Below are 25521 nucleotides of genomic sequence, written 5' to 3'. Positions count from 1 at the left end.
GCTACTGTTGTGAAAAATGTACAACACATCATAAAAATCGTGGTTCATTTACTGCCCATTTGTAGGCAGAGCAGTCCTGAGAATTATTTTTTCTCCTTTTCCTCATGCTAGAAGTAAATGAATGACTTTGTCATGACTATGTAAACTGCAATTGGGGAGTGGAAGGTAATGGATTAGGCCTTACCCCATAAAAGTACTTACTAGCATCCAGAAGGTTTTATAGTGTCCTGCTTAAGGAAACAGGGTATGAACAACGTAGTTTGTATATCAGCCTGATCAAATGAAAGGCTGATTTTTGAAGAAACACATTACAGTTTTTTTGTTAGTATATTCAGAGTGTCTGGCAAATAGTAAATGCATCAAAGACATTGTTAAATACACTTTTATAAAGTATAAGTCACTGTATCAAGTAAATTCTGAACATCAAAGCATAGAAACGAAGGCTGAGAACATCACTGTATCATTCTGTATCCCTTTTAGGTATGAAACCAATGTTGGTTCCAGCTATATTTGATACAATAGAGAAGACATGGGGCCTGAGTCATCACATGACGGGTAGATATTCTGTTTTTCAAATTTGGAGGAATAGGAATCCCAGCTTACTATTAAAAATGATGAATAAAGTGATAAAATTTTTAATAGTATTACAGTTTTTAAATATCAATCATATTGATATTTACAGAAACATGTATAAAAAGTTATTCCTAATTCCAGTTCAAGTGAAAAACAAAATGCTGATGGCTTTTTCTCCATCATCTGCTTTTTCCATTAGTCAGGTACCTTGGCCTCTCCAGCTATAACTTGTACTCAATTCTGGTGTTATCACCTTAGTGATATCACTTTAATTATCACTTTAGTTCCGTTTTCAGCTATATTAAATAGCAAAGCATTGTTCATGCTATTGCTCAGTAGTACAATAGGATATAGCCATCCAGCAAGTCCTGATCTGAAGTTTTATATCCACACCTCTTCTAATATAATGTTCTCTCATACATTGTATTACTGGGTTTTGTTGTTGTTTGTTGTTTTGTTTTTTTTTCTGCTGGTCATGAAGCACGTCCACCTCATTCAATGCATTAACATTTACCAGTTGTGGTCTTGATTCTGCATTTGGCAAGTGGTATGTTTGCAGCTGCTCCAGTCTGCAGGTAACATTTAGAAACTAGGCATTTATACTTACGTCTTTTTACATAATTTTTTTACAGACCCTTTCTTTTGGATAGTTGTCACTGAATATTATACAAAATAGCTTAGAATCCTTCCTGTATCTGACAGCTGCTGAGATGTTGTACGTGCTTTTATGTTTAGCTCACAAGAGATCTTGGCCTGAAAAACACAACTACTTTAAAAGTCCTCTTCTCATTTGGAAATTTAAGTTTTGGCTCTTTAATTTTTAAAATTATTTTATACTTTAGCATTCTGCATATATTTAGTTATTTTTTCAAGTTCCCACTGAATAACAGAGTTCAAATAAAAATAGTAATATTATTAATAATGGAGCAGGTATCATTACACCCTAACCAATTTGTAGTTTATCCAGTATTTGTGAGTAGATGGAGGGGAGAGGAATAAACTTATTCCCTTAAAGGCTATTTAAAGTCTTAGCCCAAAAGCTGTGACTTAATAAATTTAGCGTGCTTTCATTTCTTGCTGGTTTACAAATCATTGAATAATATGTAAGAAAATACTAGTTTTCTTAATAGGTAAGCTGACAGCAAGTGAGGAATGGAAAGAAGGGATTTAGTTTGATGCTGTAGAATACCCCTTTCTAGAAAATATATGAATGCAGTGGAGTGGTCTGTTCCAGTGTTCATGCCAGGTTTTGGCATGAAATTGTGCTTAAGAAAGAGAGAAGACAGAGGTAAAAGGTACTGTTTTAGTCATTCGATGCTGTCTCAGCACATGGAAGGGGAAAGAAGCTGGGTTTAATTTCCATGCCTTTTCAACAAGTATATACATGATTGTCAAAGCTTCTAAACTAACGCAGGTCAGTAAATAAGGCAATTTATGTCAGCAAATGGTGTAATCAGACTAAGTGATTTTCTTAATGGAATCATTTCAGAAAGGGAATCTTAAGAGATTTTATTGAGCTGTTTCAACACAGAACAAATTTTTTTCCCAAGGGTCCTAAAACCTGACCTACTGCCTTCCGAAATACGGAATTTAATATTTGTAGTAATGTAGAATTGCAAAGAAGAGACAGGATAAGTCAAATATAATAACTAATTTCTCTCCGTTTTCGATATATTCTTATACAAGGTAATATATAGAAATAATAAACTCTGAAAATGCCAGGCCTGTCCTATCCATTCGTCGTTCCTTTTGTTGACTTCCTTTTTATTTTATTTTCTAGTTACAGCTTACTAACTGAAGGAACTGTTTAGCAGATAATGATATTAGGAATATTATTTTACCATTTTTAGTGAAACTTGGAAATGAAAATTTGGTAGTCACTACATTACCAAACAGCAGTGCCAGAATTAGTGTAAGAACTGGGGGTATGACCATTGTGTCGTCCTCAGTTAGCAAAAATCAGTGAGTATGAATGGCTGTTAATCTGTATTTGCCTGCTATAAATACATGTTCTAGATTGATTCTTCATATTCTTTCTACCCCATAGAATTTTTCTTCTTTATAGTGAAGCCATAGATGTATTATATAGCTTATGAAATAGGGAGTTTTAAGTATAGTTATCGAAAGCTTGTGAAGTGGTTTTGCGCTAAACAACAAAAATAAATTTGTGTCCATTTTCTCCTTCCCCCCAAAAGTCTTAAGACAGATGTTCATTCTTTCTGAGCAAGATGTCCTGTATCCTTGGGAAGATTGGGGAAGATGACGTTTTCTTTTTAATTCTCATCTCTGCTCAGCCTGCTTTATTCTCATGTTCCCAGACCATACTAGGCTAGATGCAGGGAACTGAAAACACTAAACAAGATGCCAACATGACAACATATGCGTCAATAGTTAAAAAAAAAAAAAAAAATCTTTAAAATAGTAAAATAGTAGCAGTTATAGTCTTGTTCTGAAATTTCAGGCCAAACTTCATGTTTCACAAAACTCCCCAGCTGCCTAATAAATGTGTAACATGACAGACTGAACTGGTGTACAAAATCCACATGTTTCCAGGAGACCTTAGGTAATTTTATAACTGGCAGGAACCTGATTAAAATCAACTTGGATTTTAGCTATTGTCTGATTCACAGAACCTTAATGCATGTGACAGCTGTTGAATCCCTGGGAACATCAGAGTGAACCCATATATAGCATCTAATTTCATCCTTCACAAGTACAATCACAAATACGCTCAGAAGTCCCTTTCTAACCACTTTTGAGAAGCATTCAGAAATGAGGTTTACATTCCTTGGTCATCTCCTTTCATACTGATAGCAACCTCCTTTGATAAAGCAGCTCTACTTTCAGGTTAGAAATACGTGAATAAATGAATTGAAAGTCTAAATGAGGAAGGAAGAAAAAAATATGAAGAAAGATGTGGGGGGAACCACTTATGGTGGAAGAAGCTTTTAACTTTTCCTAGCTGAGTTGAAGCAGTTATTTAACATGCTACTTTAATTTTCTATCTTTATTTCTCCCATATGTAGCATCATAGCATCAGAAGTCATATTTTAATAACTGAGTAACATGTTTGTTTCTAAAATTTAAGTAACCTCCTTTCAGTTTTTAAATGCTTTTTTTTTTCCCCCACTGTTGATTTGTTTTACATGAGAAGGGTATGAAACATTAATATTTTCTCATTTGAGTTTGAATTATACCCATTTGGGTCTACTGCTTTATAGTTTAGGGAATCTTTATATGTCTGTATATGTTTATATAGACTTTTTGAAAAGAGCAGTTTTATGTTAGAGAGGTGCCAAAGTTGCCAGTCTAAGATGTGAATAAGTTAAAGATACTTTGCTACAGGAATATTGAGACAGTATGGATGTATTCAGAAATAAAGTTCTGTGATTGCCTATGCATAATTAAGAAAACTGATGTAATCGGTGTTAAATGAAATGGGCTTTATTGTGTAACACAGCTGTAAGGAGGAAAATAACACAAGTTTTGTATTAAAGGAATAAACATGCTGCCTTTAATGTGAGGTAATTGTTGTATTCTGCTATTACAGAATTAGGTACCTGAAATGCCAAATTGCAATATGAACATAAAAGGCAATACTGTTTTTAAAAAGAAAATAAGTGTAATGTCCCTGAGTAGGTAGTATTTTCTGCATACGTACACAGATTCCCTAAAATACTGCTTAGCAGCACAAAATAGCAGTGGTCACATGATGTTCTTAATATATTGTTGTCTTAATTACTTTCTAAAACTCATACTTTTCACATGTAAAGCCATAAGGTGTTAGTCAGTAATTAGCCAAGTTAATAATTGTCTTTTAGAAACATTTTTGTCATATTTGAATTACAAAATAATCAATCTCACAATCACACCCGCTTTCAAAAACATTTCATGATTCTGGGTTGAAGCAAACCAGGGCATTTTCATCTTCCCAAGGATGAATTACATGGTTTAAGTGGCAAACTGAATACCTGAAACTGGTTTCTAACATGAAGTGAGGCTCCCAGTACTTTGAGTATTTAAGAAGAATTGAATTTCTGAGGTACATCTTCAAACTGTGCCATTGCATGTTCCTGTCATACCTGTTCACCTCCCACCTACTTAGTGCAATTTTCAAATAGAGTTAATATATTAATTGCTCACCAAGGGTCGTATTGCAAGTGCTTCATGTCTGCAGCCTGAAACGGTACTAGATACAGAAATACTATTTCATAGAGATTTTTTTAAAAGTTGACAGCTAGCATGATAAAAAAAAAAACTACAATTCATTTTGAGTAAACTTTGTTGTGAAGTTTTTGCATGTTGTCAGCCATGAAACTTGACCACTTCCAGTTTGGTTCCTCTTAGGAGTGAAGATTATTTTTTTCGTTGTTGAGGACAGAATATGATACTATTAAATAACAAAAAGTAAGGAAAAGCTGCCCTTTTCGATTAAACTTGAGAAGGTGGAGGTAATATTTAATTTAGTAATTAAATAAGAATTCCAGGGAAACTAAAACTTATCCACTCCTGTTCTGTAATTCCAGTACCACACTCTTGCTCTCAAAACACAGGCTTTGTTCTGTGTTAGTGAGAAAGACAAGTTGGTAATTGAAATAAATAAAAGTGAACGCTATATAACCACTCTTCATTGTTTTATGGTAATCTCTTGTAATACATGCTTCAAAACAAGGAACATGGATTTCCTGCCCCCTTTCCACCTCCTACCCCCCCCCCCCCTTTTTTTTAATGTGGCAGCGGTTGCGTTCTTGGGATGTTGTTGAACATGTTGTTGAGGAACTGAAGCTCCTCATTCTATACTTTGGAGCACTGTCTAATTCGAAAAGTATTCTGGTCATGTGTGAAAGACCTATGCATCCAAATGGTGATACAGTTACAGAATACGTTAGTAGGACCATATGAAATTTCTTTTCTTTTTCAAAAGATAATCTCTAAGAGAACCTTAATCACAATTAAAATCAGATTTCTTTATGAAATGCCTCCACAGCGAGATTAAGTGAACGAGATTCTTCCTCTAGGCCATGCATCAGGTGCCATTATAGTCTCACAGTATTAGGATAGACCTGACTTTCTTTTTACTTCCCATAGTGTTAAAACCTCCTTTTTTGTGTTTCCAATGGTATGCTGGGTTGAACAGACAGATATTGGATTTTATCCAGTTTAACTTGTCTCTGGAGTCCTACCCAGAGTAAAAACAGAACAGGACCCGGGTGTTTTTTGACATGGTAGGGATAGTTTTGTTATCGGGATCTCAGTCCAGAGTCCCGACCACTACATGTGGACCAAAACCAGCGATTAAACTATCAGCTCCATCCACACTCAAAAATTTTTTCAACACTGATGTGTGGATGGCTGTCTTTGGATAAGAATTTTCAAGCTTTGTACTTAAGTTCAAATAACAATTGTCACTTGTCAGGGCATTGTATTTTTATATTTGAATCAGTAATGGAAGCATTCAGCTTGAAGCTATTGGGTTAAAATTAAGAGGAAATGGTGACCACTCTGAAAAAGTAATTTATACAATAAGATTGTTACACATCTCTAAGTACATGTTCAGTGTCTCATAAAGACCAGGTGAAATTGTAAGATGAGAACCATAATTCTAGAACTTGTTAGAATTATAAACTAGATTGGAAAGAACTGCTAGAGGTTTTAGGATTAAGCTCCCTGCTCAGAGCAGGTCTTGCCCAGAGCGGATTGCTCAGGGTCTTGTCCAGTTGTGTTTTGAATATCTTTGCAGCCTTGCTGGGCAGCCTGTTCCAATGTTCGACTTCCTTCATCATGGGGGGAAAAAAAAAATGTATTATAATACCTAATCTAAGTCTCCTGTTTTGTGATTTGTACCCATTGGCGCTAGTCCTCTCTGTACATTGCACAGTCTGGCCGCGTCTTCCCTGTTGTCCTAGTAGGTAGTTGAAGATAGCAATGATCCTCCTGTTAACCTTTTCGAAGACTTGAGAAATCCAGTCCCCTCAGCCCCTTCTCCTATATTACATTCTTTCCCCACGCCAGTCGTTTTGGTTGCCCTTCTCTGGAGTTCTCCAGTATGTCAACATCTTGTGGTCAGGAGCCCAAACCCGTTCCTTGTATCCCAGGTGGAATCTCAGAGGTATAGAGGAAGAATCACTTTCCTCCAACTACTTACAACCTTCCTGCTAATACAGCCTTCCTTGACACAAGGATGTGCTGCTGACTGATAGACAATTTGTTGTCCAAAAGAACTCCCAAGATACCATGGCCTAACTTTCTGAAAAATTTATTTCATTTTATCTTTGAGGGAAAGAAAGTAGTATGCAACGAATGTTTTGTCAGATTTTGCTATAGGGTGAGCGGGCTTCCAAGCCAAGGCACGTTGTGGAAGAGCAAACCAGACAATGCCTGTCTTTCAGCAAGTTGTCTCCGAGACAACCTTAAATGATTTTTCTTCTTTCCCTTTCCTTTTCTGTCTTGCACCTCTCTTTCTACCTCTCCACACACACGGATACGTGCTATGGTAGCCCACCACTTAATCCCCTGCAAGGGTGCACGTGAGGAGAGTCAGGCATGGATTCACAAGTCTGAGCTTGTGCCTGCAGTAGTTGACAGCTGTCTACCTTCTGCCAAACGCAGTCACTAACAGCAGTGTCTGCCTTCTGTCTTGCTGGGAACACAAACTTGTGCAATTCCTCTCTGCCTAGACTCCAGTTTCAACAACCAGTCTTGAGACTCCAGCCCTTCTGTCAAATAAAATTGAAGTTGAGCAATGCATCCAGAAGTCAACTAGAGATACGGGAATTGGTTTCAGATCCCATCAGCCTTGTTTTCTTAGGAAACAATTTTGGAAAAGTTGCTGTTTTGAAAGCCAATGATTACAGCATTGAAAAAGACACTGTTTTGTCTGTAATACAAGATTCCAAAATACAAGATACAAAATAATCTTGGTTCTTGCATATCCGATTAAATAGTTAATAAATTACCAGTGTTTCTGTATTGTTTTCAGGCAAATTTTTAAGAAAAGAATTAGTGCTATAGTATGTAATTCTTCCATGTATCACTCAACAGTGGTATGTGTGGAACTGTGAAGTGGGCCATATGCAAACATTTCATTTTCAGGGGCAGCAGGTCTTTCAGCAAGGGGTCTTTGTAAAAATTCATAGCCAGAATGTCAGTGTGGCTTATTCATTATGTTATGGTTTTGATTTGTAAAACGAAAACTTCTGGAATGTTTTCATTAAAACTTATGAAGAGTATTTTTTGCCTCTGAGGGTAAACATGGGATCTTAAAATAACTGGTACCGCTGATGAGAACAACTTTTCAAAGTAATACAAAATGACTTGTTTGTGAATCGTAAGAGCCAACAAGTGAAATGTGATTTTTGGGACATGTTGTACTTAATATTGCAAATAATTATTACAATTAACTGTTGATGGAATTCCCTTATATGGAACTTTCAATGCATGGGGTACATCAAAATACAATTCATAAGGCTGGGTGTGTGTGTTTTGGCACATATGATGGAGTATCAACTTGGGCAGCTGAAGTATGTTTTCATTAAATGTTTGTCACGTTTTCAATTTTGCTGCTTGAGGGAGGTACGGGTTTGTTTTGGGGGGAGCGAGAGGGGCGTTGGCTAGATAGAAATGTATGGACTGGCTGAGCTCTCTAGTTTTTCTGGATAGTGGATATATTCAAAGTTAGGGGATGCATGGGGTTTGTATATACACAGCTAAAATCTTGGAATTTTAATTATTTATGGACCAACAGTCTCAGAGGTTAGAACAGTTTGGGGTTCCACACTCCCTACAGATATATTTTATTTACTTTTTCCTTTTTTAAAGAATTAATTTTAATCTTTTGTAGGGTTTTTCAAACATAAGAATTTTTTCTAATCTTTTTGCTTCTTAAGCAAAAAGATCTTGCTCTTACCAGCTTAAAAAAAAGTTTAAGCATAGGCAACTATGAAGATACTGTTAAAGTATTGATTTTCTGTAAGTGCTCTAGTTGTCATTTATTTACACAATCACTAATATTTTTCATCAGTGTTTTTGTTCCAAATCAGTCATATTTAGACCCTTAAAATTGCATTTTGATGATACAGGATTAATATAACAATTTAGCTTTTATTTTTCCAGTCTGTTAAGCAGGTACTGTAGAATTTGTTCTCACCGGGAGAGACTAAAAGTATGAAGGGACTTCTCCTGAATTAGTGTCTTCTGTAGGCTTCCTACCTTGGAGTACTCAGATACAGGGTGATGGAGAAGTTGCATGTAGCTCGGGGAGACGTGCAGTCCTAGTTCCTCTGCAGGCCAGCCTACTTCTGATATAAATGAAGATGGGTCCAGAAGTCCAGTCACAGTGAGATGCGGTACTTGTGCAGCAAGAGGCCCAGTAGGCTGGAGCCTGGAATTGACTTGGTCCTGGTAAGGACTTTTCACGTCTTAAGAGCTAGGAGGCTTCCAGCAGACGTGATTCATTGGATTAATCTGCATTAGGGACTTAGCATGCTTGAGAGTTTTCTTTTAGGGGAAAATTCCCATTGCATTGATCCTTTGAATCCTGCAGCATGTAACCAAGTGTCCAACAGATGTGCTGAAAGCTTTCTCTAGCTGCGGAGCCCATGCTGAAGTTGCACATTGGGATGCTGCTTTTCAGAGAGCCTTGCCTGTGGGGTGGACACGAGCAGCTGGCTTTGCTTCCGCACAGTGTGCATCTAGGGCTGGCATTTGGCCCAAACTTTATTACCACTTAAGTTGCAGTACGGGTACCCTGTAATAGATCACAGCAGATTGAACCCTGATCCTTCCATACAGGCACCGCACTGCTCGGTAATGTAGATTTTTTGCGTGGTGTCAAGCAGCAGGAGAGCAGGCCTTAGCAGAGAAAGTATGATGGGGTGGTGTTCTAGTAGCGCCTTGGCTGGCAGCTCAGATATCTCCTCCTAACTTCTATATACTATCCTTCTTAAGACCAAACACTGGCTGTCCCATGTGCAGAAATCAGGGGAACTCTAACCCATGATTGTATGCACCTGCTGCCAGTAATAGCTGTATCTCTCATGTCTGCAAAATAAAACTTGCTTGATATTTTAAAATGTGTGTTGTGTCACATGTTACCCCTTTTTGTGTATTCCAGGCAGCTGGCTTTCATTCAGGAAAGCTTTTTAGGCATGTGCCGGATACTGTTAGGTGTATACTTAAAATTCTTGGCTGATTTGGAGTCAGCTATTAAGAGAAAATGGATAAGAGTGGAATTCTGGTAAAATCTGTGATTTGCTACTGTTCTTTCCCTGAAGTAGTTTTTTTAATCTGTTCAAAGAACCATAGATCGCTATACATTTTTGAATTCTATGTTTTTCTGATTCACTGTTGCCGCATATAGGTATAATGAGTAGATATTGTGACTTTATCTTTTTAAAAAATCTGTCATCTTCAAAAAGTTGAGCTGAAACTAGAAATAAAAAGATTGTGTACTTTTTAAAACACTTTTTGATTTGTAAAAATGAATAAATTTACTCAATACAATATGAAGAAACAGTTTTGATGTTTACTGTTGCTTAGAGGAAAGCCAACTTTTTGTTTGTTTTCCTGTTCATAGCAAAGCAGGTAGCATTCATTTCTACTTTGACAGGAAGCAAAACTGTAGGGGGGCATTGTCAAATGCAGCGTTTCCTTAGTAAGTTTTTCATTTCCCTTTCTGTGTGAAAAATAACATACATGATCATAACTTTTAAGAGGAGATGTAGGACTTGAGGTACTCCTAGTGAGCAGTTATTTGGTGTTTTATGTTCCATTTTAATCTCAGGTTTTGGTACCTTTTTAAGCTAAACGGTGTGTTGAGTATGGTGCATTTCTTACCCTTTTTATCGCTTTTTATTTCTCACGAATAGCTTACCAGTTTTACTTTTTTTCATAATGTTTTTGGCATAAAACCAGAGGAATATGCTTTTTGCCATTTTACGATAGTAGAGAAAATGTCTCCTGTGTATGAGTTTTGGAAAGCAAAACTGTATTTGAGATGAAACGCCCATAAATAAAAGCATTACAACAGCTACTATTGGAACCATATTTTTTTCATGCAACTAACAAGTTTGTGTTCTGCCAGCCTGTGAAGTAGACTTCAAAACATTGTCTTGCAGCTTTCTATCTAAATAATTTTTATCTTTTTTTAATGCATGCGTGCATAGTACACTCACTAAATTCCTCTGCTACTTGTTTGTGTTTTCGGATATGAAGAATAATACTATAAATCTAAATCTCTATTTAATACACAGACTCCAAGTAGTTTTTCTGTGCCATGACATCTGCATAAAAAATTACGTAAGCATTGTCTAGAAGTTTAATGGTCTGTAACATATTTCTTGATAGCTTTAAGTCACTATCAGCAATATTTTCAAAGTACCTTCAGTTATTCTTCTCTTGTATTTAATTTGCATTCATTTAAGGTCCAAACCTATGTAGTATAGCTAAATTTTTCCTTAGTAATCTGTATCTGAATCAAGAATATCCTGAAAGTTTTATTTTTCTTTTTTTTTTCTCCAAAGGATATGGCCCTTGTTGCTCCTGAAGCGCCTTCAGAACAAGCTAGGAGGGTCTTCCAAACATACGACCCTGAGGGTAAGGGCTGTACGTCTTGCTGAAGTGTGATTTTTGGATTGAAATGCATTCATTCGGTAGAGACAAATTTCAAGGAGTAACGAATGCTGCATTCTGTGGTGTATCTCTTAAAAATAAAAAGGATTATTATTTTATAAAACGTGTTCTAAATACTGCACTTTCAAATCCATTGTGCTTTCTATGTCAGGGTAATACGCTGTTTATTCCCACACTGATTAATAGACAAATAAAGTACTTAGTACTTAAGACAAGAAATTTTTAATACGGCATTCAATCTATAAGTGGAACAAATAAATTTTCGAAAACTTTTTGTAGCAAAGGAAATTGAGTACAACATAGTGTAACAGGAGTTAGAGTTCTTAGAGCATATGCTTTTTAACCTCGTAATATTGTTTGTAATTAACAGAAGGCTTACATATAATTTGCTTTCTCTTATATTAATCTTTCATAAAATAACTGAGCTGCTATGATTGCATTTGTCATTGGAAATTGCTTTTAAACGTATATGGCACAAAACGAAAAATTTCTTATGTTTTGAAAAACAAATCGTGTAACATTCAGTCATGATTTTAACTGTTTAAAAACAAAAAAAATGAGCAATTATTACCCCACGTATCAAGTGGAGATTGCTATAGGGACTGAATTCTTAGCAAGAATTAAGCTTTTAAGTGTATGAATGATAAACCTACAGTTTCTGTATTGCATTCTTTTAAAGTGGGAGCGAAGTGTTTGAAAACTGTTCCTTCTAGAACCCCACCATTTGTTTTTAAGTTTTAGAGATAAAGATATGTGATATTTTTTAGTAAATTCTGTGTTCCTGTAAAGCATTTTGTTTCTTTTCCTAATGAGCTTTGTTACTTCTTTAGATAATGGCTTTATACCTGACACTCTCCTAGAAGATGTAATGAAGGCTCTGGACCTTGTTTCAGATCCTGAATAGTAAGTATAATGAAATTTCAGAATACAGAAGTATCATTTAGCCACATACTAATTACTGTTTTTTTCTGGATTTTTTTTTCTAGACTGTACTCTGGGCACAGGATGTTATTTTGAAGTGCCTAAGTCAGCTTTCAGTGAAATGGAAGGGGGGATGAATTAGAATTAAAGTCTCTCTAACTTTGGTAGTGATAACTAGAAGCCAAAAAAAAAAAAACAAACCACCACCAACCAAAAAAAAAAACCACTACTGTCATTACTATGTGTTGAGGAGACGGTCATTTTTGAGTATATTCCCATACGTTGACTAGGGTGAAACTGTGTGACAAAAAAGATAAATCACTAAGGCACGTGAAGGCAGTTTTGCCTGATCTGTGTACAGAGTTTAAAGCTGAAACTGCTTCACTTGCATTTTTGTTCCAGCAGCACATGGTATCTTCTGTTTATAACTGACATTTATTTCCAGAAATGGCACATTTCCAGGATTAGAGTCAAAACTACTAAGTGAAAAAGGTAGTTTACTTTAGATGTTATATGGACTGACAGGACTAATATTCAGTGGCAGCAGTTAAACTTCAGTTTCTAATCATGTCTTGACACTAAATGTTTAAGCCAGGAAGGAGAGCTATGTGCTTAATATTTTTATTTTTATTTTTTTACATCTTCAAAAGATGGTTCTGCTCTTTCATGAGCATATGTTCTAGCCTATTATAGTCTAAATCAGTTGTTCCTGTAAAATGGCTGTGGAGGCTGCAAGTGGATTTACCACAGACGTGAAATTTATTGATGTCATTTTCTGTCTTCCAAATGTTACAAACTACAGCAAAGATTACTGAGCTGGAGAGGAAGAGTGAAAATTGGAATCAAAAGACACCCAGGAAACTAAAACCAAAGGAAAGACGAGACAAAAATACTAGTATTTGTGTCATGTTAGTAAATGGTGCAATTTGCAAAAGTTTTTTTTTAAAGGGCAAAAAAGCCTTCATTTAAAAGGTCTGAGAAACTTTTGTTTTGGCCTTCTGTCCTGTTGCATCAATAAGTCTGCAGAAATACCCTTTCTGCATCGAGCAGTTTTTTCATTCGGCTGCTTGGCCTTCAGGGCATCTGTGGCATAACCCTGGCCTATGTCATTGTGCTTAGCACATCAAACATAAACTGATGTAGGATGACAGTCAGACAGCCTGCTATATGGGAAAGACCTCACTGGAGATCAAACCATGGAATATTTTGTCTTGAAACATCTCTTCTTAAATAAAATTTTTGTCTAACATTACTGTCTTGAGGACCTATTCTATTTTGTTTCTAGTTGCCCTGTCCATTTAATGTGGAACAAAGTGTAAATAACACATTTCAAATTACATACAGACCTTTCTGTTCTGTTTTTGTTGTTGTTGTTAAAGTAAAATTAAAGGCATTGCTTCCAAGAGTGATATTTGCACTTTTAAGTTTGAGAACTAAATAGAAGTTGGTTGTGATCATCTTATCTAATGCTTTAAGCTTTTTGGAATCTCAGGGTGAGTAACGAAAGACTATCATTGGCATGTGAGAGGTTTCTAAATTCAGGATTTTCATAAAAATAAATACAGAATTATGTTCATTGTTACTCACTGTACAAGAATAAGGTGTCATCAAACTGGATTAGCAGGTAGCAGTTGCAAAACATAGGATGCTTATTTACAGTTTCTTAAATTTAATTTGAGTGGAGTTGATTAAATACAACAAGTGTGTATGGGTTCAAAGCCAATTAGGCACGTGCATGGAAATTTCAAAAAAATACCAATCTCTGTGTTTAGATACAGCCTCTCACTGAAGATGTCTTGAAGCAGCAGACTGCTGGAAACGGGGAGGGTAAACTAAGGGTATCACTCTATGCTTGCCCTATTGTACTCTATTGTAAGCATCCACTACTGACCGGTGTCAGAAACAGTACACAGGCAAGGCAGTCTGTTGGTTTGCTCCAATGAGGACATTCTCCTGTATGGTACAACTTGTAACTTAGACAAAAGGATAGGATAAATATAAATAAATGTTTAAACAATCTGATGTCTGTAGAATATGATGTTTAAGTAGAAGCATAAAGGTATAATTGCCATTTGTTCGTAGTGACCCAAAATTACACCATATTCATGCAGAAAGGCTTTCAGATTATTCCAGTGTACTATTAATAAATGCATTATTTTTTTGGCTTCTTTGTTATCAAGGGCACAACGTATACATGAAATGTTGAGCTTAGTTTTATTTCAGTGTGCTTAGTACATCCTGGAGGCTTTTCAAGTCTCTGTTTCAAAACAGGTTGTTTGGCAGTTGCGGAGCTGTGTTTGAGAGATGACTGTTTTATGTATAGCTCAAGAATGCTTACAAGACAGCAAAATGCCTTTTGGGCTATAAACCTAGTTTTAGATTATATGGGTTTCAAATTACTTTACCAAATATGGTGGTCCTTCAGAATTATCACTTATTTAATTTAAAATAACAGATTATTTTTACTTAAAAATAACTGTGTTTTGGCAACTTGCATGCCATTCTGGTGCATTTTGTCACTTAGGATTAAAAATAGAATAGTATTGATATACTTGGCAGCCAGTACTGTGGTAGCCGAGCGTAATTTAGTCATGCAGGAGTAAAGACGTCTTACTCATACTTTTATATCCGATGTTTTTGTCATAGTGTAAACCTCATGAAGACCAAATTAGACCCAGAAGGGCTGGGCATCATATTACTGGGTCCTTTTCTGCAAGAATTTTTCCCTGAGCAGGTAATCAATATAGCTTCATTGCTGCAGAGCACTGTCTCTTTAACTTGTCTTTGAGGGTCATAAAGCACTTTGATCAATATCATAAAGACATTTTCAATAATAAGTATTGCATTCATTTGGCAGGTATGACCAGTAAATAACTTCTTGCATTGCATAGCAAACCGTAGACTTCCATTTTGCATAAGGTATCTCTGATTTTGTCAGCTTTACACTGGAAGGAAGGTCCCTTGTAGTGACAATTTCAAAAATTAAGTTCTGGAAATATATAATTATGTTGCATATGAAATTGAACCACTTCCCTAGCCAGAAAAGTAAGTTCATCTGAGTTTATTTTTTCTGAGAATGAAATGACGGTCTGTTTCTATCAATATTACAAATGTCTGCTATAATTGCTACCCAAATAGGAAAAGATTGCAACATATGTAAAACTATGCATCTCTAATCATGTAAACAGTATAACAAGAAGTCATTACAGATTTATGTTTAGTATGTGTGGAAGTCAGTATCTGCCAGGGTAATGAAACAGATTGAGAGCTTGAAAGTAATTTTGCATACATTCATTAAGAAAGCACCACTGCGCTGAAGCATGTGTTAACCCAGCACTGCTGCCCGCCTCTCTCTTTGGCCTGGGTCACATTCTCCTGCTGTCATGCTGCCTTCCTCCTGCCACGAGGAACATCTTTGTACAGATGTATGTTAAACCAGAACAGGCAGCTGGTCCAGACGAGAGCAGTCTCAAATGTTCGTATCAGCAGAAGAGAGAGGGTTTTCCCAGGGATGGAAAGATACAATGGTGGAGGCAAGAGAAGGGCTGGGAGGAGTAATCCTTTGGAGGCTTTTGTGGTTTAACATATAATTGACGCTGTGGCTTAATTTTTACAACCAAGGTAACGTGAAACTAGTATTTTTAAAATACCTTCAGGAAGACTCTTTTTGTTAGAGTTGCACAGAGTATTACACCCAAACAGTACTGCGCTGTGAAACGAGATGGCCATTCAGAGGAATGCACTGCCAAAGATGGTAGTGACTGAATACATCATTAAGAGATGATTCAGCATCTGGAGGACAAAAGAGCAGTTAGTGTTCGTTTTCTTGGGATTTACAGAACTAGACACACGTTGTGTATTTGCCAGCTGTTTCGTCTTCCTTTCATTTGTACTTCCAGAAGTGGAAATATCTTTAAAAATGAATATAATTTAATCTTATTTTTTACAAATATATTGCACTTTTAAGTCTAGAAGATTCCAGTACTTAATTTTAGGCCTCAGATGCCTAGAATGGAGTTTAGAAAGCCAAAGTACCTATTCTATAATTGGCTGTACCTAAACTGTCCAGTACTGTGGGCCATAACTGGAGGGGAAAAAAAAGTCCTTGCAGGGGGCTGCTGAACTTGTTGGCTGTTGCTGTATGCTATCTCTGACAGGCCAAAGGTAGCTGGAGAAGGAAGCATCAGGGAGTCCTGGGCAGATCCCCACCTTAGTCACCTGGCGAGCTGGTGGAGGAACTCTGTCAGCTGCAAGGGTGGAGGCCGCAAATCAGCGCCTGCCCATCAGCTAATTCCCTGTTGCCATGATTCCCTGCCACTCGGTTTTCCCTGAGCTGTTAAACTGGCTCTGGTACATAACATGGGGAATGTTACTGCCTAAAGAGTACAGTCTGAACAACCAGCACGTTTTGGACTGGGAGATGCCACTGTCAGTGAGTGACTTAATGCTGAGGGCACAGGTTGTCAAACCTACCCGTGTCTCTGGACTGAACAGCAGGAACCCTTCCTTACCCATACTGATGCCTAGTTCAGAATTCTTTGTTAAGGTAAAATTCTTTGGAAATTAAGAACAATGTCTTAAAGTAATGTGAGGAAATAGCAGATGCCAGCGATGGTTGAAATTGTTGATATTCCCCTTTACGTAATATATGAACACTTAGTGCTCAGGAGATCCCGATCAATTCCTTCTTTCCTGAGAAGGGATTCTCATTCTTACTCTCCTAGAAAGTACTAAACTCCACCTCAAGAGGAAGAAGGGATCTCAGCTTTCCTTTTCAAAGCTGTTGACTTAGAAAAATAGTCAAAAATCATTTAGACTGAGAGTGCAAGCATGACTCTTCAGTGGTTAGGTAGTCGCTTGGAGAGGGGAGTACTTGAACTCTCCCGTATGCCCTTTATTTGGGAAACAATTACTGCACAAAATTCTTAACACCTGTGGGACAGGAACTGGAAACCAGCACTTCTCTTCCTTCAGGGTGAGCATACCTTTATCAGGGAAAAGAACGTGCCCTCTTACCTTCCCACCAAAGCGTAGTTTTATTTGTCTCTGTGAAGCAACTTCAGTAAGTTCCCTTCTCCACCCTCCCTTTGCTGCATAACCTCGCTTGCTGTGTGAGACCCATAGCATGGCATAGTTTTTGAGTCCTTCCAGAGAAGAAAAACGAACGGGGGCTTTCTGTAAACTGATGAATGTGCTGTAACCTGAGCAGGTGTGTCCTCATTTCAGCCTTTATTGCCGTGTATTTTAAAAATGGGAAAAGCTTTTGTTTGGAGCCTGGGCCAGTAGGTATAAAAGAGATGATATTACGCCTAATTTGCATTTCCTAATTCAGTTACATGCAAAACGTTTCAGTCCTTTTAGGACTAAAGCACTTAAACACCTGGAGTGGTAAAGGTTGACAACTGCAGTCCACCTGTTAGGCATCAGCTGAACAGGTGTCCTCAGAATTAGTGCGCAGGTAGGCAGGCATGTAAAATAGAAATTTCTCTCTGCCTTTCAAACAGAGGGTTGGAGACTGGATCTGGTCCTTACTGAATATTTAACTTGGCAGTATCCAAACAGTTATAAATACACACAACTGTGGCTACTACTTAAGGTGTCTTAACTTTAAAGAGTAAGACAGTTTCTACATGCTGAGTATTGAAGGTGTGATTTAAAGTGTCCACATGAACACTGAAAATCATAAGTAGCTCTTGAAAATGTTGGGGGGGGTGTTGGAGGAGTTTAACTGTTAATTTAATGACATCTTTTAATAATTCGTGATGAGGAAAGCAAGATGAACAACATCTTCAATATGTCACCTGAAAGAAAAAGAAAAATAGAAATGGTACACTCCTACAGTTTCCTTGAGCCCAGTTTAAATGCTTTTGTCTGGTTGTAAAGAAAAGACACTCTTAAGGCACAGCGTATATATTACATGAAATTAACCATTTTCTTTCTACTAGGACTCCAGGGTTTCAGAGTCATTCACTGTTTACCATTACAACGGACTGAAACAATCCAACTATAATGAAAAGGTAAGATATAAGAAACAGAAATCTAATCTTAATAACAATTAGCCTGCAAAGCTGACTCCCTGCCTTAAATTGTAGAACTGTAGTGGCAGACAAAATACTTCACACTGGCTTTTTCAAAAGTATTAATTTTTCTTACAAAGGGATATATTTGGAATCAGAAACTGCTTTGTGCTTATGATCATACTGTAGATAGTACAGTGAATAGGTTGGCTATACTGCAGCTCTTCAGCTGTGCTTTTTGAGTAGAGATTTCATACCTCATTTCATTTAAAAATAAAAATAAATAATAAAAAGATAGTCATGGATTTGATTCTTCTTTAGGAAAAAAAAAGTTTTGAACAAACATAAGCTGACATATTTGGATTTGTTTTGACAGGTCATGTATGTAGAAGGCACAGCAGTTGTTATGGGCTTTGAAGAACCAATGCTACAGACTGATGACACTCCCGTAAAGCGCTGCTTGCAAACCAAATGGCCATATATAGAATTACTGTGGACCACAGATCGATCTCCTTCTTTAAACTGAATGAAACGTATAAACAACATGCTACTATCGGATGCTTGAATGGGGATAGACAAATTGGTATTTGCTCGGAAAGTGGTATACTTTGACTGTGTGAAGTTATACACTGGTGTCATTGATGAATTGTAAATAACGAATACAAACACTTTTTCAGTGTTAATTGGAATATTTAATTTTTTAATCAGATTGATTTCTATTATAATAGTTTGTCTTTTTTTGGCCACTGTAGTACTGTTAATGTGAGTTACCCTTAAAAAAGAAAATAAAAAATACTTATAAAGTCTTAACATTATTTTGCCATCTCATAAAGATTTGAAAAATGTCTGATATTGCAGAATCTGCATATTAGATGTCAGATCTTTAAAACATAAGACATATTCAGCTTCTGAATCATATAGGCATGTTTTATTATTTAAATTATATTGGCTTACATTACAGTACCATAATGTGTGGACTAGACTGGCCTTTGCACTGGATATGTTTAAATGAGTTTAAACCTTCTGCAGTTTTTCCTAAAATCCAATGTTACCTAAGGAGCTTGCACAATGTGACATAATATGATACATTTCTAGGAATGTTAATAAGTATAACTCATAAATACTATTTCTTGGCAGTTGTATATTACTGTGGCTTAGTTATCAGGCATGTTAAAAGTGAACACAATCTGAGAAAAAATAGATGTATTAATATTTATTTGAATTTGTATAAAAAATGTAAAAAAACACAGCAGAATTTCTTGTTCTATAATCTCTAAACTATTCAAACTTATATTGCCAAATACCTCTTCTCAATTTGTCCAAACAGCAGTGTAAGCCAGCGTTATTGTATGTGTTAAGTGCATGAGAACATCTGTTATTACATTATTATATTCCTTTATTTATTATCAACTTGTTAGCCCTAAAATAAATTTTTTTCCTTGAATCATGATGTGTTGTTTTTATATATATATATATATATATATATTTGGTTTTAATGTGACTTGTTTACCACTTCTGTAAAATGATGAAAAGGGACCTTGCATTTAGAAATGCCAGGTTTTGAGATGAACACATCTCAAGAGGGAGCTGGGGGAGGGGGGTAATTTATTGCATCTTAACTGACTGAAGAGCCAACAGGGCTGAAATTCGCATTCAGAACTATTTTACTTTTTAAAAATTGCATTCCTCTAGAATGATCATCATGCAGGAAGACAAACAGGCATGGTCAGAAATGGAACACGTAGGTTTGAGGTGAAATCCTTGTTGCACTGTAAAGTAGGTAGTAATGGCAGAAAGAGAACATCATTTGCATGACACTTGCAGATATGTTCTCTGCAGGGCTATAGAATGTATCTGTTAGTTTTTCATCTGGAAATGAGTGAACAGTGCAGGTCCAAATAGGACTTGTTTAAAAATGTAGCTCCTGCAATTAATATGACCATTACTGAATGCTAATCTGACAGCAGTGTATCTTAACTCTTTGAGGTTTGTTTAAAAAAAAAATAGTCATCTCGAAAGTATTTTTTAAAAAAGATTCCTTAATCTATGTGGTCTGGATGCTAAAATACTTGTGCAACAGTAGTATTGCTACTCAAAAGCATATAGACAACTTAAGAAATTAAGAGAATCTGTTCTAATATTTAACTGGACTACCTGGCAAGTCTGAAGCTTTGGTTTTCCTGAAATGCTCAGGCTTGATGGGTACTTGCTTTAGTTTGTTTGGGTAATTTAAGAAAAATGTTTTCAGACGGACTTTGAAGGTGAGAGTTTACTTCTCTTGCTCCTTCTGGATTCTAGTGTCTGTCTTGGTTTACAATACAGGGTCTCACAACAGAGCTTGCACTGAATCTGTTAGAATGAACAGGCTCTTTCAGTCCTGTGTCAGATACAAATTATTTTTCATCTCACAGGAGAAAAAAAAAATAGAAGCCCTGCTGCAATACTCTGTAGGAATTTAGCTGATGCCTCATGTAAAGGAACCTTTTTTCTTACACCTTTCTTTTTTCCTTCAAACTGGCTGGTTGTTTGAGGCCTAACTTGGATGTGTACTGAAGTTTGCAGTTAGATATTCTCAATAAATAAATAATGGAAAGATGTTTTCCTAAACTGTGCAAGGTAAGCAGCCGGTATAAATCCAAATGTGGCTATGCTTGTTATATTCCCCATGAAGACCCCTTTAAATAGTACATCACTTAAGTATTCACAGGGCACTTTGGCTTTTGAATACTTGTGTTGAAGCTTTTGGCTTTATCTTTCAGACAGTGCTAATTTCTGTCTGATCCATCGGTGCGCTTTTTTTATTCTTTCTTCTCTTCCTTGTGAGGCTGAATTTAGGGCAAAGAAACCCAAGCTGGGCCTAGATAGTGTATATAGGTGATGTGGGAATAAGATGTGTTAGGGTAGTGAAATGACAATGTCTGCACAACACTTGGTGAGCAGGAACAAGAACAGCCATTAGTGTAACACGTGCCGCGCTGCATTTGCTTTCCAGCTAGATGAGTGTCTACAGAGAGCTTGTGGCCAGTTAGTCTGGGTACTCGTTTGCACACTGAACTGCTTAACATATAGGATCAGGCGTGCTCTGGAGACTGTAGTTGTGGGTTTGCTGTATTATGCTGCAAGTCTGCTGACCACAATAGCCTGGAAGATGCTGGGTAAAGAGTAAATGCATTCAGATTCCTCCCTGCAAGATCCCTACTGCTACACCCTTCAGTGTTCCGTGCACTAAGCAGTCTGCTTTCACCAGGATGGTAGGTTAGCTTGTTAGACTGGTTACATTGATTTCGTATGATTAACCTAGCTGACATTTATAAAATAAGGAAAAATCTATTCCCATGAGATGTCTTGAAAATAAGTTGTTTGTTTGTTTGTTTGTTTTCTTCACAGGCTATAAGCTTAGGTCACTGGAAAGCTTAGTCTGCTCATTCTCAAAATAGCCTTAATGCTTTTCATATCTGAATTAATTTTGCTAAGATTTATAACTTGGACAGTGTTCACAGGGGTAAGATTCAAAACTTAACACTGAAAATCATTTGTTGGCATGTCATGCTGAATTCACGTCCCAGCAACTAGTGTCTGGGGGAAGAAGAAAGGTCTTGTGGTAGTAAAATTATTAATTAGTCTAAGGGACTCTAGCAAACCTTAAAGTACAGCTCAATGAGTTTGCTAATTACTAATTGATTTGGCTACAAGCAAAAATTGTCAGGCGTTTTACTCCCAAATGCAGGAGAGCATCCGTACTTAGGTCAGAAGTACAGAATGAGCCCCCTGATGAACCTGATCGCTTTGTTGCTCTCAGACTTGGATGTGGGCTAAAATTCATCCTTTTCAGTTAGGAAGGACAAGCAGGTGTTCAGATTCAGTAGCTGGCAGTAGCAAGCTGTTAAGAAATGTATGCCTTGTGTAGGGCATGGTCGTCTTCTCATTTCATCCTCTTGCTTTGCGACAGCATAATCAGTACAAAATACTGTCTGCAATGGCTCCAAGTGCGGTTTAGGAGAAGGCTTCCTGCTACAGAAAGAGTTACCGGGAAACAGCTAAGGGAACGGGTAAGCTTTCCTGTGGGAATTGGACACTCAAGGCTTCTGTACTGGCAGGTTTTGGAAAGATCCGACAGTAAAATTGGCGTTAGTTTTGAAAAGATTTATGTTAAAATCCCATATCATTCTTTGGAACATTTATCCTTCCTCTGCTAGCAGACAGATTACTAAATAATGGCATAAAATAAGATTAAAGGTTTAATAATAAGAGTCTTGTATGAAATTCTAATATCTAAGTTTTACTTAGGCAAAACTTTCTGTAGAAGCTTTCACTGATTTATTTTTAAGGTTGGAAAGACCATAATGATATGTTAACCTTACCAACTGCATATAATGTAAGCTGCAGAAGTTCACACTGTGAATCTCATACTTTATCTGTATAAATTATTTGGTTCCACATCCGACCTCCCAGTTATTCTGTAGAGTAAATAGGTTTATAATGACTTCTGGACTCTGGCTAAATGCTCTTATATAAAAGCTCTCTATCTTGGCTCCAGATCAGTTTCTAGAGCCTATTAAGACTTTGTAGTTCAACATAATAGACATTAGCGTAAGGCAACGTTTACGGTAGCTGAATTCCTATTCATAGAATGGAATCACAGAACCATGGAATGGCTTGGGTTGGAAGGGACCATAAAGATCATCCAGTTCCAACCTCCCTGACATAGGCAGGGATGAATATAGTAGTATCACGATACACAACTTTCATTTATTTGCCTTCACTTGCTTTAAAAATGTATGGCTGTTAAGAGTAGGCATTATCCCCACAAGTCCTTGAGGTACTTCTGAGTTTCTTATTGGTGCCTAGAACTCTAGGTGATACTAGTTCCATGTAAAATGGCCAAATACTGTCAATGGTTATGTTTCACTCTAATAAGAGTAATAAAGTCAGTCGAGTTGTAAAGCTAACAGAATTAAGGAATATTACAAGCCTGTGGGGACAGCTGAGGGTCACATAGCTAATGCTGGAAATAAACACACTGTTCTATTTTCGTGAGCAGGAATGTCAGTCTTATCAGAATAATCTTACCATAAAACACTTAAAATAAAACAAACACAAAAGAAAAGAAACCAGAACCTCAGAACAAAACAAACTACTCTCAGCTGCTTTCATAGGTATGCACTACTGGAACATGTTTATAAATGGGTTTCATGACAAATGTTCTCAATTTTTCTGATCTTTCCCTGATATTTTTGGACACATCTTGCATTATAAATGATGAAAAACAACACTTTTTGTCCTAACAGAGCTGATTAATTTTTTTTTTCCCCTTTCTTTGGGTTGGTCAGAAAAAATAAGACTGTCCCTTCTAGATGTGGGTGTGATGTCCCGTTTAGCCTTGTTGGGGAGGGGAGCATTAACAGGCAGATGCAGTTTTACGTACTCTTAACAAAAACAGCTAGAACACTATTGTCAGGCTCACTGGGGCAGAACAATTCAAGAAAGATGTTATACAGCTTCATTGGTTTTAGTTACTTTTAAGAAGAACTTATATGAGGAACTTTCTAAAAATTGGTGTACCTTGCAGTACAGTAGAGTTGGCCATTTCTATGGGAATAGAGGCATGACATCCGCACCTGCACAGAGCTGTGGTGAAGGTCCACAGCAATGCTGTCCTCTGTGCGAATGTAAGGACCTCCCTTCAGCACGACAAAAGCTTATGTAGCCAGGCAAGCACTAACAGAAACTTACAGAGGAATTTCCTAACTGCTAATGATGGCCTCATTCAGAGAGTTTTGGTCAACAGCTCAATGTCCAGGTGGAGATCAGTGACAAGTGGTGTCCCTCAGGGGTGGGTACTGGGAGCAGTACTGTTTAGTATCTTTATTAATGACATGGACAGTGGGATTGAGTGCACCCTCTGCAAGTTTGTGGATGACACCAAGCTTGTGTGGTGCAGTTGGCACAACAGAAGGTAGGGATGCCATCCAGAGGATGATCAGGGAACTGGAGCACCTCTCCTATGAAGACAGGCTGAGGGAGTTGGGGTTGTTCAGCCTGGAGAAGAGAAGGCTCTGGGGAGACCTTACAGAGGCCTTCCAGTACCTAAAGGGGGCCTGCAGGGAAGCTGGGGAGGGACTCTGTGTCAGGGATTGTGGTGACAGGACAAGGAGTAGTGGCTTTCAACTAAAAGAGGGGAGATTTAGGTTAGATAGAAGGAGGAAATTCTTCACTCAGAGGGTGGTGAGGCCCTGGCACAGGCTGCCCAGAGAAGCTGTGGATGCCCCATCCCTGGAGGTGTTCAAGGCCAGGCTGGATGGGGCTTTGGGCAACCTGGTGTGGTGGGAGGTGTCCCTGCCCATGGCAGGGCGTTGGAACTGGGTGGTCTTTAAGGTCCCTTCCAACCTAAACCACTCCATGTTTCTATGACTCAAAAGTGTTCTGAACTGGGGGGTTAGTTAGCTTTACATCTTTCCTGTGGTGAGACATTTGGGTTTTTTGTTTGCATGATTTTGTTTGTTTGCTTTTTCTTTAATGCCCATGTCACATAATAACCTAATGAAGTCTCTTTTTTTTGCATGTGTTCAGTTTATTAAAAGGCATTGTTCAGCTGTCAGACCCTTCAGTGCAGACTCTAGAACATGCTGCAAGCAGAGGGAAATGCCCGCACAAGCCTCAACTCTGCGGACAGGGCTGGCCACACGGAGCTTTGAGGGGACTGACTGCAGGGCAGATCTAAGGGGCTGTCCCAGCTGACAGCTTCTTCTCCCAGCTCCACTGGTGGATTGTCTGTGACAAATCCTCCTCAGACAGCCCGGTGAATGCGGTACAACCACCCCTCAGCTCCACGACGGAGCAACCGCCAGCGACAGCGTCGCCTCAGCGGAGCCCCTCAGCGGGGCAGCCGCGGCCGAGGCGCGCCGGGGCCGGCACCGCGGGGCTGAGGAGCCTCCAAGGCCGCCGTGCGGTCCCGGGGCTTCCCCGCCACAGCCGCTCTCCCCCGGGGCCGCCGCCGCCGCCGCCGGCCGCGGGGCCGCCAGGGGGCGCCGGAGCGCGGCTCGCTGCCCGCCGGCCGTGGCGGCGGAGGTGGAGGTGGCGGTGGGGTGAGCGGGGCCGAGCCTCCCCCGCCGGCCCCCCGCGGCACCGCGCAGCTGCGCTCGGCTGCGGGGCGCTGCGGCCGGGCTGGGCGAGCCGCGCAGCGAGGCGAGGATGCTGCGCCGCCGGCAGCCGCCGTGCCCGCTCCTCCTCATCCTCCTCCTCCTCCTCCTCGTCCTGTCAGCGCTGGCGGTGGCCTTCAACCTGGACGAGGAGAAGCTGACGGTGTACAGCGGGCCCCCCGGCAGCTACTTCGGCTACTCGGTGGACTTCTACATCCCCGACCCCGGCAGGTGAGTGCGGG

General features: G+C 38.4%; 2 protein-coding genes across 4 annotated transcripts in view; both read left to right on the top strand.

Annotated features, from left to right (window-relative positions):
* MINDY3 (MINDY lysine 48 deubiquitinase 3) overlaps positions 1-19584 on the top strand; it is a 50424-nt gene extending 30840 nt beyond the window's left edge. For both annotated transcript variants that reach the window (XM_083825170.1, XM_083825171.1), the window contains 5 exons: positions 11094-11166; positions 12033-12105; positions 14770-14857; positions 18069-18140; positions 18517-19584. In XM_083825170.1, the coding sequence (XP_083681296.1) occupies positions 11094-11166; positions 12033-12105; positions 14770-14857; positions 18069-18140; positions 18517-18666 (456 nt within the window). In that variant the 3' untranslated portion in view covers positions 18667-19584. The remainder of the gene's footprint in view (positions 1-11093; positions 11167-12032; positions 12106-14769; positions 14858-18068; positions 18141-18516) is intronic.
* A 5601-nt stretch (positions 19585-25185) lies between these two features.
* Positions 25186-25521, top strand: part of ITGA8 (integrin subunit alpha 8) — a 109752-nt gene continuing 109416 nt past the window's right edge. For both annotated transcript variants that reach the window (XM_083827595.1, XM_083827596.1), the window contains exon 1: positions 25186-25510. In XM_083827595.1, coding sequence (XP_083683721.1) covers positions 25332-25510 — 179 coding nt within the window. In that variant the 5' untranslated portion in view covers positions 25186-25331. The remainder of the gene's footprint in view (positions 25511-25521) is intronic.

This window comes from Anser anser (genome assembly GCF_964211835.1).
Source record: "Anser anser genome assembly, chromosome: 2".
NCBI lineage: Eukaryota > Metazoa > Chordata > Aves > Anseriformes > Anatidae > Anser > Anser anser.
This window is presented reverse-complemented; position numbering and strand designations above follow the sequence as displayed.